Source organism: Struthio camelus, chromosome 1 (genome assembly GCF_040807025.1).
Source record: "Struthio camelus isolate bStrCam1 chromosome 1, bStrCam1.hap1, whole genome shotgun sequence".
In the NCBI taxonomy this organism is placed as follows: Eukaryota; Metazoa; Chordata; class Aves; order Struthioniformes; family Struthionidae; genus Struthio; species Struthio camelus.
In genome coordinates this window covers 79,859,807-79,875,712 of record NC_090942.1, presented here as the reverse complement: position 1 = coordinate 79,875,712, position 15,906 = coordinate 79,859,807, and the positions used below count along the sequence as shown (strand labels likewise).

The 15,906-nt window shown below is 38.5% G+C and overlaps 1 protein-coding gene across 12 annotated transcripts in view; it reads right to left on the bottom strand.

Moving 5' to 3' along the window:
- FBLN1 (fibulin 1) overlaps positions 1-15,906 on the bottom strand; it is an 82,923-nt gene that overhangs the window by 41,272 nt on the left and 25,745 nt on the right. For all 12 annotated transcript variants that reach the window (XM_068952093.1, XM_068952072.1, XM_068952069.1 and 9 more), the window contains 6 exons: positions 11,409-11,580; positions 8,891-8,950; positions 6,840-6,941; positions 5,373-5,510; positions 2,983-3,120; positions 473-616 (listed from right to left, as the gene is read on the bottom strand). In XM_068952093.1, the coding sequence (XP_068808194.1) occupies positions 473-616; positions 2,983-3,120; positions 5,373-5,510; positions 6,840-6,941; positions 8,891-8,950; positions 11,409-11,580 (754 nt within the window). The remainder of the gene's footprint in view (positions 1-472; positions 617-2,982; positions 3,121-5,372; positions 5,511-6,839; positions 6,942-8,890; positions 8,951-11,408; positions 11,581-15,906) is intronic.

The window sequence follows — 15,906 nt, the reverse complement described above, 5'->3', positions numbered from 1 at the left end:
ACTGACCAAAGCTATTTAAAGAAACCCTGCAAATACATGCAGAAATACCTCTCTTTGCAAAAGCTGCCTTAGTTGAAGGCCAAGGCATATATGCCTTTCAACTTTACTTGAATGGCTTATGTGAGGCATAAATGGCAGGTGGGCTTTGTGCTGGACCTCTGTACTGGGGAGATTTTAAACCACACAGCATTGTTCCAATATAGTAATATAATCACATATAATGCTGTTTTGGGGGGCGATTATCAGTTCTGCTCTTATCAGGATATACGGTTTTGTGAATTATTTGAAGAACAGAGAAGTGACCCTTGTCATTCTTTACTTGCTGGGACCAGTACGAAGGAAAGAACAGGATCAAGACTTGATGAAACTGAGGAATGAGAAAAACTTGGGCAAAGTGCAAGAACTCATTGCGATAAACAATAGTTGTGATTCATTTTCATTTACCTTTTCTTTCCTCATAAGTATTACTTACCTACGCATCTTGTTCCGTCTTCATTGAGATGATAACCTCGGCCACAGCTGGGGGAGACCCTCTGGCAGGTATATGAGCCATCAGTGTTAATACATATCTGCCCAGCTGGGCATGGCATGTTGTTGCTCAGGCATTCGTTGATATCTACAAGAGCACAAACAATTCAGTTTGACTATCCACTGTCCGCAGAGGCTTAAGGTGAGATGCTCTCCTTGCATCCTTCAGTGTTTGGAAAACTGAACCCATGGGGAGAACACAAACATTTGTGTCGTTAGCTTCATCAATATTATGCTTCCAAGGGGAAGATCTGCTGATGAATGAAAGGCCAGATCCCACTGAAAAGTAGTGGAAATTGGGTAAGGAATTTATATTTTTGTCTAAAAGCCTTTGAAAGTCTCCCCTAAATGTACAAAGAGGTGACCAAGAATTTAGTTTATCATCTTAATCAGTTACGCTCAAGTCCATAGGTTGTGGATCACAGTGAATGAGCTATTCCTTAGCAAGTGCTTGTAGATATAGTAGGTAACTCCATTTTCACAGACAAACTACTGCTCACAAGTATTCTCCATGAATACCTTACCTTATCTCATGACATGTAAACATATGTTATCTCATGTAAACATATAAGAAAGAGAATATTTATGTGTTCACAAATTATACATCTCTCTACCATCTATGAAAATGGATCTCTGTTTTTCACAAACTGGACATTATATATCACATTGTGACACCTATATCCTTTGCCTGGAAAGAATATATTAAAAAGTTAAACCCCAGAAAAAGTAATGAGATGTGACTAAACTATCTTTGAGTATGATCTGGTGCAGTACAATCAGCCAAGAAGGCAAAGACCTCACTACTATTCACAGCCAGCACATGTAGATCAGTTTGGGGAAAAAGTTTTCCTTCAGCAGCTGCAGGAGGTACTGACAGAGCCTCCACTAGCTGGAAATGTTAAAGTAACTAAGATCCGATAGTTTGTAGGGATAGCGTTGTTTGCACGTGTTATCAGCCTGCATCCCATAATCTTCAGCAAAGTCCAGCCTCACCAGAGTACTTCTCTGCCTAAAATTCTCCTCACCATTTCACTGGGACTCCACCATTTTACACAGTAATACTATTTACTGTTGAAGAAGTACCACTTTCTGGCTGGTATGGCATTAAGCAAAGTATCCAGCTTACAAAATGATGGATATCTGAAGGCAGGGAAGGGGACACAGAATACCGTCAAACCTTTAGCCAGGCCCAGCCCAACTCCCTATAAAGTGTAAAATTTTCAATTCATGAAGTCACTGGACAGACAGGAAAGTTTTCACACTCTCCCCCTCAACGCCACATCCAGCAGCATTTGATTCATACTTTGTAAAATCGGCCAATTACATTGTTTTGGTAATTATTTTGAGCAAAGGCACTTTAGGGGCCATAACTGCTGCTGCTGCTGCAAATCGGTGTTGCTTCACGAATGTCAGTGCAGACACACTGATTTGTGACAGCTGTAGACGTGGCCCTAGCTATGTCAGAAGCAAGTCTTCAGAGAGTTTGTTGTGCACAAGCACTAAGCTCCCTTCACTTTATAGAATGCCATTTTGTTTTCTGTCCCAGTGTTTCCAGTGTCAGATTTCAGCAATACAGGGTATGATACGGTCAGGAGAATGAGAGGCTGACATTATGCCAGAATTAGCAGCTTCTGCTGCTCAGCCAGTTCTGCAAGTCTGAAACAGGCTATGCCGCCAGGGAAACTGAAAGTTAACTTGAGACTTGAAACTACTGCTCAAGGGAATAACTGATAGATTTGTAGATCACATTAGACAATTCCATTCAGAGTCTGCTGAAAACAGTAATTCTAACATATTTATATAAAGGTTTTAATTCTGTTTTGTAGGAGCCTCACAATAACTTGACAAGTCTTGGAAACAAGGCATTAACTCAAGAGATTCTAATCAGTCTTTATCATAAAACTCCTCTCCTCAGTGTATTATAATTGGCCTACCATTCTCATACACAGTAAGATTCTTCATAAACTATAACTAAAGGGAATGGGTTCAGAAAGACCTGCATATCTGTACAATCACTGCATACAATTATCAGCAAATTGTGCTATGGAGGGTATCATAAATTACAGCTTTCTATACTAAATTTTAGCTAACCCATTCGGATAGAAGGAGAGGAAACCTATCACTGTTTTTTTTAACAAATTCTGTTTCAGAAGTATATGACAAAGCACAAGACAAAATCCCTAAAGACTTAAGGAAAATGTTCAAACACTACTAAGTGCCTTAGGTGCCCAAACCTCATTAAAAATAGAGATCTAGTTATTAAGTATAAATGTCATTCTTCTGCTAAGTCTTACATGTGGGACCAACCCTGTCTTTAAGGGAGTAGAAAAAAGATATAGCAGAACAATGTATGCAAGCATAAAGAATGACTTGAGAAGTTCAGAACTTGTCCACTGAAACTGTAACTTATTTCACAGACAACACAGTATGCACTGAGATAAGAGTATGTCTTACCAATACAGTTGCCTAGCGCATCTTGTATAAACCCATTCATGCACTGTAGCTTGGGTCGGCAACGGAAAGATCCTGGAGTATTCTGACAGATAAAATCGGGGGGGCAGTTATGAGTACCAGTCTCACATTCGTCAATATCTGGTACATCACAAAAAAAAATTGTTAGCAGGAGTCTGACAGAAGCTTTTTCATCACATTTAAAACATAAGACACAGTTAAAAATATCAGACAGATTAATCTTTAGTCTACCTTCATGCAATTCAGTGCAGCAAACTGAAACAAATCAATCTGACCTACGCCTCAAAGAGAATCTCAGTAAAAACAGGCAAAATATGTTTTCTTTATTGTTCTTTATTAATATTATAATGTATGTGTTTGTGCATTTATAATATGATTACATATTTAGTTCTCACAATTAAAAGATTCAAAATGACTATAGCGCACCTGAAGCGCCATGTTCAGCAGCGTGCTTATACATGGGCTCAGCTTTGAAGTCAATAAGGCTCAACTCTATGCCCAAGTGCATTTTGTAATTTTGACCTTATATTCTGGAGGCATTGTTCATTTCTTTTGTAAGTGAATTAATTGGCCTGGATTCTCATTCATATTAAGGCCTCCTTGCATTATTCTGCTTTATAACATACAGAAATATGATTTCTGCGCACTTTAATATTCCTCTCCAGTTCAGTATGGACAATAAATATTTGCGAGTAAACTATCATTCAGACTAAGCAGATAATGGCTAAACAAAGTTCCATCCAGGAATGTAACCCTGTCATACATAAAAACTAAAATTTGGTGTTTGCCACCTTTTAATATAATGGGATGACATATCCCAAAGCTATTAAAATGCAGAAACTTTCTAGCAATAGGATGCCTCAGCTTTCCCATCTATGAGATGAAGATAACAGTAGTTACAAATGCTTATCTGCAGAGCTTTGAGAGAACAAAATAATGATTCTGAAGCCCTTTTAAAGTTTAGGATGAGTTAATACTGAACTGGATTAAAAATAGTAGCATTCTATATGTTCAATTCACTAACAAGTATTTTCTATGTCATTTTACAGAGCATTCAGAAAACCTATATGAGGATTATGCATTTCTACTTTCTTCATTATTAACATATCATTAATAATTAACAGCATTAATATATCTTATCCAGATAAGAAATTTCTAGCATTAATGACATGCATAATTTAATGGCTACACTCCCTTTTTTCCACCACAGAAAGATTGTTAATACTTGCTGGTAAGCCATTTGTTGGCTTTAAACTGATGTCATTCAAATCAGCAGAAGTTTTACTTCAAAAAGATCAAAGTTAGACCATAATACATCAGTATTTGAAAAACATAATTTGTATGTTCTATGGGTTTGTTTCAGAGTTCGTTGCAGGAGAACGGGGAGTTCCAATCTATAATACATCTCTAATCAGTTCCTACAATAAAAACTTAAGCAGAATTTCAGCTGAATTCATTCACTCAGTTAGTGAAATTACAGTGGATCAAGTCTGTTTAAAGACAATTCTAAGCTCTAGGGGACAGACTTTTTTTGTAGTGGAAATCAGTTCCACATCAAATGGGCTTTACTGCTAATTTATATCTGTGCAAAGGTAGCATGCTGAGTGGAGCTACAGATACACATAATAGCATACTTTGAGCTAGATGAGACTTGAAATCAGTCATTCCTTTAGTTAAAAAAAAGGCTATTACCCTTGTTTTCAAACATAACTGGTCAAGAAAAGTGTTTTTTTAACCCTTTTCATTTTTAAATCCTCATGAATGTTGTGATTAAAAAGCAAATCCCTTTGTAATAAATGTAAACTTCTTGAGGATAAAGACTTAAAAAATCAGATTAAAAAAGATTTTAAAATGCATCTGCAATAGCATTTACAAATTAAATCACCTGGTCACTCCACTTACCACACTTTGGTCCACACTCAGAAGTGTGCAAACTAGATTCCTTCAGATGAAACTAAACCATTAGAAATACTCCAGCAGCACAACTTAGGCACTGCAGTCACTAATGAGCAATCAATTCACAGGACCAGACTAGAGCTGGCCAGGAGTAAACACCAAAAAACCCCATATAGTGTGGGTGTTGGGTCTTCAGCTGCTTCAGTCTTCAGACCAACACAACACAACTTGCCAAAGTAAAATAACTGTAGTTATCTCTCCTGGAAATCTCAGGAGCAGTCCACACACAGCCTGATCTGGTAACTGCAAGGTGACAGGTTGAAAACTACTATCCCAGAAGAACTAGCACTGTCTGTGTGTCCCCATGTAAGTATAAATTACATATGTATTTCCCAAAATGTAAAAGCATAGGACACTATGACGTACTTACTCTTTTATATATGCATGGAAAGCTAGTTTGTCTGCCCAGGACGTACCTTTGCAACGACTGTCATCAGTTAGCTCATAACCAGTTCCACAGCTCGTGTCACGTTGACAGCGAAAGGATCCTAATGTATTGACACAAGTTTGTCCAATCCCACAGCTGTGTGCCCCAGTGATACATTCATTAATATCTAGGGGGAAAAATGGAGAAAAAAAAAAAAAGAGACTAACCATGAAACACTGGGAAGTGATGAGGTTAAAAGCTAGGCTGCAGGCACACCTTCAGCCAGTCATTATTTTGAGCATCTGGACATAAAGAACGGTATGGATTTCATCTCACACGTATGCACGCAAGGCATGGTTGGTTACTCATTTCTGTTCTCAGCATTGGCCAATAAGGATATTTTGACCCCACTGGTAACAACACTTAAGAATGCTGATGCCCTGAACCTTACTAAAGAACAGAGGGAAGTTGTATGGAGTTGTATGGAAAGCAAAGGTCCAATACCTAAAAACCTCTGACTGGGTCCAGTAGCAGATGATTACAGTGTTTATATGAATGAGGCAAACTTTCAGGAATCCTTCCCCCTCACATATGTCTTAAGGATTCTCTGAACCACAGGTTGCAACTTTCTGCTTTCTAGCTACTGATAGATGTTCATTTCATAAATTTTTTCATTTTATTTTTGAATTCATCAAAATATTTGGTATCTACAATATCGTAAGGCAGTGAGTTTTAGTTTAATTCTGTGTCACATAAAAAAGTTCTTCCTTTTTTTGTTTCACGTTTGGTTAGCGGCAATCTGACCAACCATCAATATCTATTTTCTATTTTGAACTTTTCAACCAGAACTACTTATCTAGACTCCCTTTTCAGTCAATGAGAGAAAGAGGCACTCCTAAGGAGTAATGCTTCTCATCCTTGATTTGCACTGAAAATAAGTGAGATGAACTGTGCCCTGGAAGTGCCTATTTCTCTCAATTAGTAACAGAAGGAGCCCAGGCTGACTAGCTCAGATGCAGATGCCCACATTATGCATGCCTAAAGTTAAGACTGATGTGCCCTATCCCTGCACTTCATGTCCCTTTGGCTCTTGTTCTAGGAGAAACTGAACAATTCTTCCCTCTCGACTATTTCCATGCTGCTCATGATATCCAAGACTTTCATCCTAGCTGTCAGTTGTTTCCTTACCAAGTTGAAGAACACTACTGTACTCCATCTTTCTTACCAATCTACTACTATAAAATAAAACAGGTATTTTATTGTTTTTACTCACAACAATAAAACTCAAGATCTCCTGCCTCTTCACTCTAAGTCCTCCAACTGTTCTACTGATCTACATTCTTTTAGCTCCACTTTCCCATTACTGTCATTCTAACACTGCTTAAATGAACTTTTAATGGTCTCACCTCCCCCTCCCCCAGCAACATAAGCATATTCTATAAGCATATCTTTTCTAATCTATCCTTGCTCTTTTAAAATAAAGATGCTGACAAGGCAGTGATTTTATTTCTTTTACCTTCACAGTTGACACCATCTGGTTGAAGCTGATAGCCAACAAAGCAGGAGCAGACATAACTGGATCCTGTGTCTCTGCACTGCTGAGAGCAGGGACCACCACCTAGTTGGGTGTTTTCAGAAGTGTTATATGATTAAGAGGCTCCTCACAGAAACTGAAATAAACCAATGATGATTTACAGAACGCTAGAGAATTTATTAAGAAAAGCAAACACAAACACACACACACACACAGAGGCACACATACATATACAAAAGAAGGCTGAAAGAACTGAAAGAAGTATCCAGCAGGCAGGAAATATGAAAGGGAGAGGAAGGTATTGTGGGTGATGAAGGGGCTAGAGAATACAAAGGAATCAAGACTTCCTGCTGGGATGCTAAGGATGTAGCAATGTGTCTGCAGGGGTCAAAAAGGACATGGCAGAGAGCTGGGATTATTTTGGCAGAAAGAAAGGAAGGATGTTAGATGAATTTTACACAAAATTAGGCTCTTGATGAAGGAAGCTTAGCTTCCTTTTACTTTCTTCTGATCAAAAATAAACTGATATTAAAAATGTTTAATAATCTCACAATACAGAAAGGGTTATATACTTCTAACTATTTGTTATAAGAATATTGATATTCTTAGTAGAAATAGAATATTGATCTCTATCTTCCTTTTGTTCAGGAGAATGGCTGGCTAGACATAATCAAAAGACTTGAGGCAAGCACTGTTAGTGTGGGCAGATGCAGCTATGAAACCTAAAATTGATCAGCGAAAGAAAATAATTTTTAAAAATGGAACAATTTCTAATGAGGACAGGGCCATAAATGCACCACAGAAAATCAGGTCTTGGGGCAAATGTTGTGTCCGTCCATGAGAAGAAACCATTGCCTTGTGGTTGGGACAGACAGCTATCACCTTCTGAGCCTCTGTTAATAATGCAAACTACTGTCAACCATAGCAAAGCCCATTGTGGAGGCTGTTTTGGAAGAACAGCAGAAATCATTTCCTCATGCGCCATGGAAGTACTCCCTAAATGTTGGAAGTTCCACTGCCTAGGAAGTTTAAGCTTCCTCTAGTGAAGACTGGAAACTCACAAGTAATTTTAGCATGCAGAGATTATCAGAAAATGTATTGCAGACAGAAACTCTCACTTTGAATTAGTCACACCAATCCATGTTTTGCCAGGAACTGCATAACTGACAAATGCAATGATTGATTACATAAAGAAACAATGCCAGGAAAATATATAAGACGTTTTTTATGTTGTCTCTTGTAATTAGCAGCTGGAGACAGGGAGAAGAGCCAGCATTGGCTTTGACTAGCTAATGACCTAGTAGACATTTCTAACCTCTCGAGTGTAATAGCTATACAACATGCAGCACAGTAAATCATCTCTCAACTGGAATATTAGTCTATTAAATTGATTTTATCCTAAATACATTACTTAGTTCTGAAATGCTTGTAGAAAGTAATAAATCACTACTGTTTAAGTTTATAGACATGTAAATCACATGTGACAAGCAGTAAATCAGACTACTTAGCAGAACACTATCCCAACAACACATTCTTCCCAGGAGGCAGAACAGGCTGACTAATCAGGACATCAGCCACTTTTCTGCCTTTTTCTTCTAGTGGTGCACCTCGAAAGGAAACAAGCCTCATTTCAAATCCAATCACCCTGATCATCCCAAGTTGATAAGAAGAGAATTCACACATTTATATATTAACCTGCATGTTCTGAAGAATCCAGAATACTAGATGGGCCCAATGGATAACACCTCTGAGGTCTTAGCAATTACAGGTTAAATAAAAGTTAAATGTACAGTCTAAGCTTCAGTTGGGTAAGGTGAATTCCATTACGGGAGACAATGTCTTCCTTGTATTTAAGAGTTATTAAGGCAACACATAATGGCCTACTACTTCTCAGAAGGATCTTCATTCTTTTTATTTTTACCCATTGCTGGCCTAGGCAAAAGATTTTGGCTAATATCTAGGTCTAAACTTGATAACTTTTACTGGAGGGAATCACAAAAGAGATGCCTAATGGGACTAGTCACCTAGCTTACCTCTGCAGCCATCATGCAGATAAGGATCTTCTTGGTCTAGTTCCTCCTTTGAAATTTCAACTAAAAAGAGCAGAGAGAGGCATTAGAGGAGAAAGTACTTTTCCTCTTGCAATGAAAGACTGCTTACTTGGGAAGGGATTCAGATCAGGATTTTGGATAAAACAGGACAAAACTAAAGAACATTATTTACATATTTTACAGGTATTTCATGCTTAAATTTGACATTCAAATGCATGTGCCCGTGGGGCATTTTCCATCTGATTAATTCAATATGAAAGCCACAGCGTGATCATAGATTAACTATGGGCTGAAATCGTCAAATGCAGGTTCTTAACGTTAGGCTTTTAACCAGAGCTTAACTCGATTTTCATAAGCCTTGCTGTCGAGACATGCTTGGCTTCCACCGACTTTACATTAGCTTGGGGTACTCACAGTTTTAATGAAAAACAGATTAACCTCAGTTATTTATTTAGACTTCATTCCAAAAAGAACTCCACACCTAATTTCTGGGCATCTTTCAAATGTGCTTCAGATACCTCCACTCAGAGAGTTTTTATCAGCAGTACCTGTGCTCTGTCCATGTGCCTTGAGAGTCCTTTCTCTCCACACTGAGTGCATAAAAGAGTAGAACACACTACCTGAATCCATTACTTGCCCAAAGGACTAGGCAATGTACTTCCCCCCCATCCCCGCCACTTTGAACTCAGAGGAAACGTTAGGTTGGTAGTAAGGCGTGTAAAACAACAATTTCAAAATACTCTGGTTATTGCATAGGCAGCTTAGTCTCATTTCAGTGCTCATCTATAGGCCCATTCAACCAATGGTCACTCACAAGCAAGTGGGTACATCAAGGATGTGCAGACAAGTTTGGGAACAATGGTACAATGTTCATTTGGTACACTGACAGCCTCAAGCCACAAGGGTATGCTTTGGTCATATTGAAAATGGTTTGCCCAAGTCCAGTCTGATTTTGTAGAACACTCTGGGGACACAGTATGAGAGGTTCCTCTTTACTTAACTAAGAAAGCATCATACAGGGAGTCAGTCTGCCTTATCCAGTACAGCTGGATAAGGCAGACTGACTTACATGCCTCGCATGCCTTACTATAGTGCAACAAACATGAGGTGCTAGCCTAAGAAGACGCCTTACAAAATAGAGACTGATGGTGACTTGGTGTCTACTCACATTGCTTGCTCTGCCTTTCTACGGGTAATTTGTACTGCTGCTGGACCTATTTGATGATGCATGTTCAACCACCTGATTATTTCTTAGCTTAATGATGAGAATGTTGTCCTGACTGGCTTGCTGACTTAGAACCCATCTTTGTATTAATGTTATTATCTGTGCCACTTATCCACAGAGGTAAATGGGGAAATATTGTACACTGTGCTCACAAATCTGGATTTTCATCTATTGATATACTTCTCATGTCATCCAGATACCTTGAGTCTGCAGACTCTTGGCATTAACATCCTGCTCTAGTCGCACGGTATCTATCGCTACAGTCATTTCAGGCAGAGCAAACTGAAAAGGGGAATTCCCCTGCAGAGACAGGGGTACAGGAAGAATTTGGTAGGGGATTTCTAAATGTTATTTTTTAGGGGTGTACACTAATATAAACCAGGCTTCAAAGCCCTGAAATGAATCTGCTACGCCTTGGCTCAAGCAAACCAACATGAGGTGTTTGGGTTTGAGTTTAAGTAGTTGATTAGGACGATGTCTCTCAAATTTGTCACTGGTGATTTATGAGCCAGCATACATATTTTCAGAGCTCAGCTGCCCATGTAGGAGGCAATACTCTACAGCACAGCTTTCCTGCAGTTTCAGTTCTGACCACTAAATACTGCAGTACTGAGCACCATGAAAGAGGCACAAACTTTGGGTCTGTAACAGTCAGTGTGTCCCAGGTATGGAGAAGGGTGTCAGGAGTCGCTGCCATCTACATTCCCTTCTCATCTGATAATGTAGAGAGACATGCAGGTACCATGTTTCCCAGACATGTGCAGTTCTCCCAGACAGTACTGGCATTTCAAATGCCCTTAGTTTGGCTGCATTTGTCTCTCAAACAAAAGGCAACGTTTGAATTCTGTACAGCTACCAGAGGCCAACTGGTTTTTAAATCCAATTAAAAGAATCAGTTGTTCATGTTATTTCTAATTTAGAACTTATCAGGGGCAAAATGTTACTAAAAACTGACAGCGTATATTCAGTCTCTAACATAAGGATCATTAATGGCCAAAACAAACTGTTGCACAGTTAAATTCTGATACAAGGAACTGAGTGACCAATAACTAGCTCTTTCAGTATCTCATGGTACACAACATTTCAGCCACCACTAGCCTAAAGAATGAGCTCCAATAAACATGCATCGTTACAAGAACGATTGTTTGGAAAATTACTCAAAGAAGATCTCAAGTTAGAGGAGTTGCAACAGAAATCATTTAAAGTACAGGCAGTCCTTGTACTTTGCGTCCTTTTTCTTTTTCTCAGTCTGTTATAATTTGCAATACAAAATACCTTGCTCCTTTTTAGGAGCATCATCACTGATGGACACATCGGTGCCTTCTTGACCCTTCACACAACAAGCTCTGAAGACAATTCCACACTGGTATCCTATCTTCAGATTTGGTTCACAGCTCTGTCCTTGAACTTGAGCAGTCTTTCCCAGCAAACAACAGTAACAACATTTCTGTTAAAAAAAAAAAAAAAAAGGTGAAATTCTAGCCCTGAACAAGTAAGTGCAAATGCTGTCTCAGTAGTGTCAATACTGTCAGCGCACCCTGACAAACTAATGGAAAAATTTCTGCAAACTATTTAAGAGCTCCTGGTATAGTTAGGCTGAGACCTTTTAATTTGTAGTTGAGTCCAATGAGTTCTGTACCTGGCCTGCACAGAGAAGATGGAAGCCAAAGCCAGAACCTGGGATCCAGTTCCCACAAATATTGTGTATGTGTGAGTGTGTGTGTGCACACGTGTGCCAGTATGATGATGTGAAAAATCAGAATGTATATGGGACTGGATTCTTCCCTGCCTACATGCCCCAGTTTGAAACACCAACAAACTGTGGGTCTTTGTAACACCTTGACTTCCCTTTTTTGTCCATTTTAGTTAAACTGGGACACTTTCACTGAAGTATATGACCCAGTTTACAATTAAAATGCCTTCTTAACTTCCCAGCAAAAAATATTTCTCTCAAAACTAACAGACAAACAAGCAGACAAACATGATTCATCCAAAGTTACTGTTAGCAGGTCATAAAGAGAAACTACTCTGTTCTGAAAAAACAGACCACATCGTCAAACATTATTTAAAAGCATCACAGTCCTGACATGGCATCCAATGGTGAAACAGGACCCACCTCTTCTAGATCTTCTCAGCTACAGCCCAGGAATACACCACTGAAGTGGAAACACAACAAGCTAATTTCTGTATACGTTTCATTTTATTTTAAATTGAGGAGAGACTGCTCAATTATTCAGTTTTCTTCCTTGCTGTTACAAAGCAGCAAAGATGTTTAGTTCTCCAAAAATGATGTTTGCCAGCCGCTACTGAAATGTAAAAAGCAGATTTAAGCTTTTATTGTTATTTCTATTATACTTCTAGACTGCTTTTTGCTTGAAGAAAATATTCTGCACCATTATGAAGAGTAGATGGAATAGAAAATAACAAAGCATTGAACTAAACTTCGGTAATTTGGTCCTTTAAGTACCAAACCTACTGAAAAGAAGGCAACTGTTATGTCTCACTACTTTGAGATGTGTACACCTGCCTCTCTTCTCAATTTCACCTTATAAGGCATTATATATGTATGTTTCTGCCTCTGTACTGAATTGCTTTTTTAAAGCCTAGAGCAACATGCAGGTAAAACACCAAAACAATTTTTGCTTTTTATTTTCCAGCATTCAGAAGACCAAGCTGCATATAAGTACGTTATTTTGTACTTTGTCTTTTACATACACAACTGAATCCTTCCCCTGCTGTAAAATGTTGCATGGCAAGAACTCTTCCCTTTCATGTCAGTGCTCGGGTGTTCTTTACATGCCCCCCATATTGTTAAGATACATATTTTCCCTTACTATCTACTGTTTGATGGGACAGTTCCTCACTACCCACTTTCTTTACTTGGTTCTCCAATTACATCCATGTGGTGGCAGATGCGCTGGCTTCATCACTAACACATCTGGGATATCTCCATCTTTTCTGGATGACTTTAGAAATAAAGACTTGATGATCTCCTCCAAGAATTGCAACATTTCTGAGTATTTATCCTGCCTAACATATAATATTTTCCTGAAGCAATTTTCTAAAAATTTTTAACATCTGTCTATAATTCTGGTGGATTTCCAGTTTTCACAACCATAAATTAGAAGACATAAATGAAAACTGAGCTGAAGATTCATTGTTTGACGTAAGCTTGCATAGTTTTGATAACCAAATCTTATTTAAGTAACTGAATACAGCTAATGCCTTGCCAAATTGTGACATTATATCCTTCTGGATATCCTCACCAGCTTGCATTGTGAGGCATATGAATCGACTCACTTATATTTCTTTGTCTGGTCATACAATACTCAAACTGGGAGTTACAGAGGTTCTCTGAATTTTTTTGTAAACAGTGATCATTCATCTTGCCATCCCTGAAGTGCTGAATAACCTTTTGTTCTTTATCTCACCCAGGTTGAGCCAGCACTTGAAAGCTGTCTCCAGCTAATGTAAATCAAGGATAGAGCTTGCTGTGCCTTACTACATCTGTGAGAAACTACGTCTTCGTTGAACATAATTGCATGCTCCGAACCATTTCCTCAAGCCTATGTTTGTTTCAATGTGCATGACGAATCTAGATGTAACATCTTGATACTGATAATAATTTATGTTGATACATCACAGCCAAAATGGTCTAAACTAAGAGGAGACGGAAAGTGTCAGTGTAACCTTAACTGATGTTTATGCTAGCTGGCTTTTAACATTGACCCTAAAAGGTTCTGCACTGACAGTCCTAAAGTCTAAGACTTCCTGTTCAATTAGAGAAAAAAGATTGAGAAGATGATGGATGGTCTTGCAGTCAAATCACACATCCAGGATTCTGGAGACCTGCCTGTTCCTCTGCATACCTCATGTGTGAATTTGGAAAGTCGCTTATTCTCCTTTTCTCTCAGTTCACCAATGTGGAATGGGAATGATAATAACACAGCAGTGATAAGGCTAGTTTCATTTAGTTTATTCACAGAACACACTAGTATTCTGAAATACAAAGCACTATGTTATTGTAGCTACCACTATCAAAGTAAGATTGATCTCAGTATTTGCTTTTTCACACTGCTTTTTTCAGGGTTGTTAGCCTATTCTGAAAGACATTGACCCCTGAGGTCAGAGTACTGTCTAGACCCCACATTAGCTCAGTTCTTGATATGTTTGCACATCGTCTTCCAAGAGGTTGCCAGCTGCCCAGAGGCGTGTTGCGATGATCATTCATACATTTGCTAGAACCATCTCGGCCCTTGATGGATGGTACTACAAAACCCCCCAGGGGTGATTATTACCCACTTTCACTGCTTCTAAGTCTTTGCTTCTTAAGTGATCCAGATGATAAACATTTTTCCTTTGCCCCCCTTCTGTCATTAGCAAAAGCCCATGCACCATTAAAGCCATGCTTTGATCTTTGTGTTAGGATAGAAGGCTCCGTACCCCACTTCCAATCCTTCATTTTTCCCTTAAATTGTCATGTACCTCGTCTTCTCACAGAAAGGACTAAACATAGGAGCGCAAGCACATACTGCATTGTCATACACTTGTTTCAAAATCACACATTTGCTGTACTGTCCTAGTAGCTGGAGTTGACTGACTTGAGCGAAACACCAGAAGTTTACCAGCATGAAAATGAAGCTAGTATATACATTTCAGTCCAGCAGCAGTTACATGTGAGAAGTCTAAAGATTTATTTTGAGTATCATTAGGAAGCATCTAAAATTGCTTTCATCAGTCAGCTCTCTTAATTAGCTAAATTTTAGCATCATTTAGCATCATCTTCATTATTTATGTCATCAGTTAAATTATAAAACTTGAAGGGTGAATCATGCATAAACAGTGTTTTTGAGTTATTGTCCACAAGAGGTCTCCCATTTGCTGAAAACCAGACTAACCAGCAGATGTTATGAAAAACAGACTGAAAAAATACAAGTAACTCAGTGGAATTTTTCACAACTTCTGAAGATCTGAACAAGGGTAAAAATATGTTCATCAGTCCAGAGTAATAATATTCTTGACAAAATGAGAGAGGTAAGGCCAGATCCTGATCCTGGGAAAAAGAAAATACATATGACAGTTTTTGGGAAGATACCCAAGTACTTTAAAGAAGGTCAAATTTCTACAAGTTTCTCCCCATTTGCAGGTTTGCTGTCGTAGTGTGGTAGAAGCTTTCACACCACTATTTCTAAACGTCCTATAGCAGAACAAATCTGGAGTTTGACTACTGTCTTTTGAGCAAGATTTTCAAGATTGTAATGATTAAATAGGCATCCATTTCGCATTCACTTTTTCAAGGTAAGAAAAGCTATGTTTCCAAACAACTGGTTGAAGAGAATTATGTCCATCATCACCTACGCCTACAGCCTGTAAATGCAAAAGCTGAGATAACTGTATTCAAAATATGGCATTTTTATCTTCTTTCCAACTGCATGTTTCGGATTCAAAAGAGAGATTAGCTACTTTATTTCCTGCAAAGTGCTGCAATTAATCCTTCTAACTGAATGACTATATTACTCTTAATGCCTCCTTGAACGAAGCAAAGAAAATCCAAGAGATTTCCCATGCTACCTAGGCCAAACTAAAGTGGACTAGCAGAGATCCAAGCCCATGTGAGATGAGCTTGATGTGAATGTTAGAGTTTATTTGCCACTGCAGGGTACAGTCACTAGATATATTGTATGTCTCAAGGTCATCAGATTCAAAATACATTCAACAAAAGCAACGATAAATTATTCAGTGATACTAGATCATGAAACATTTATATCCATCG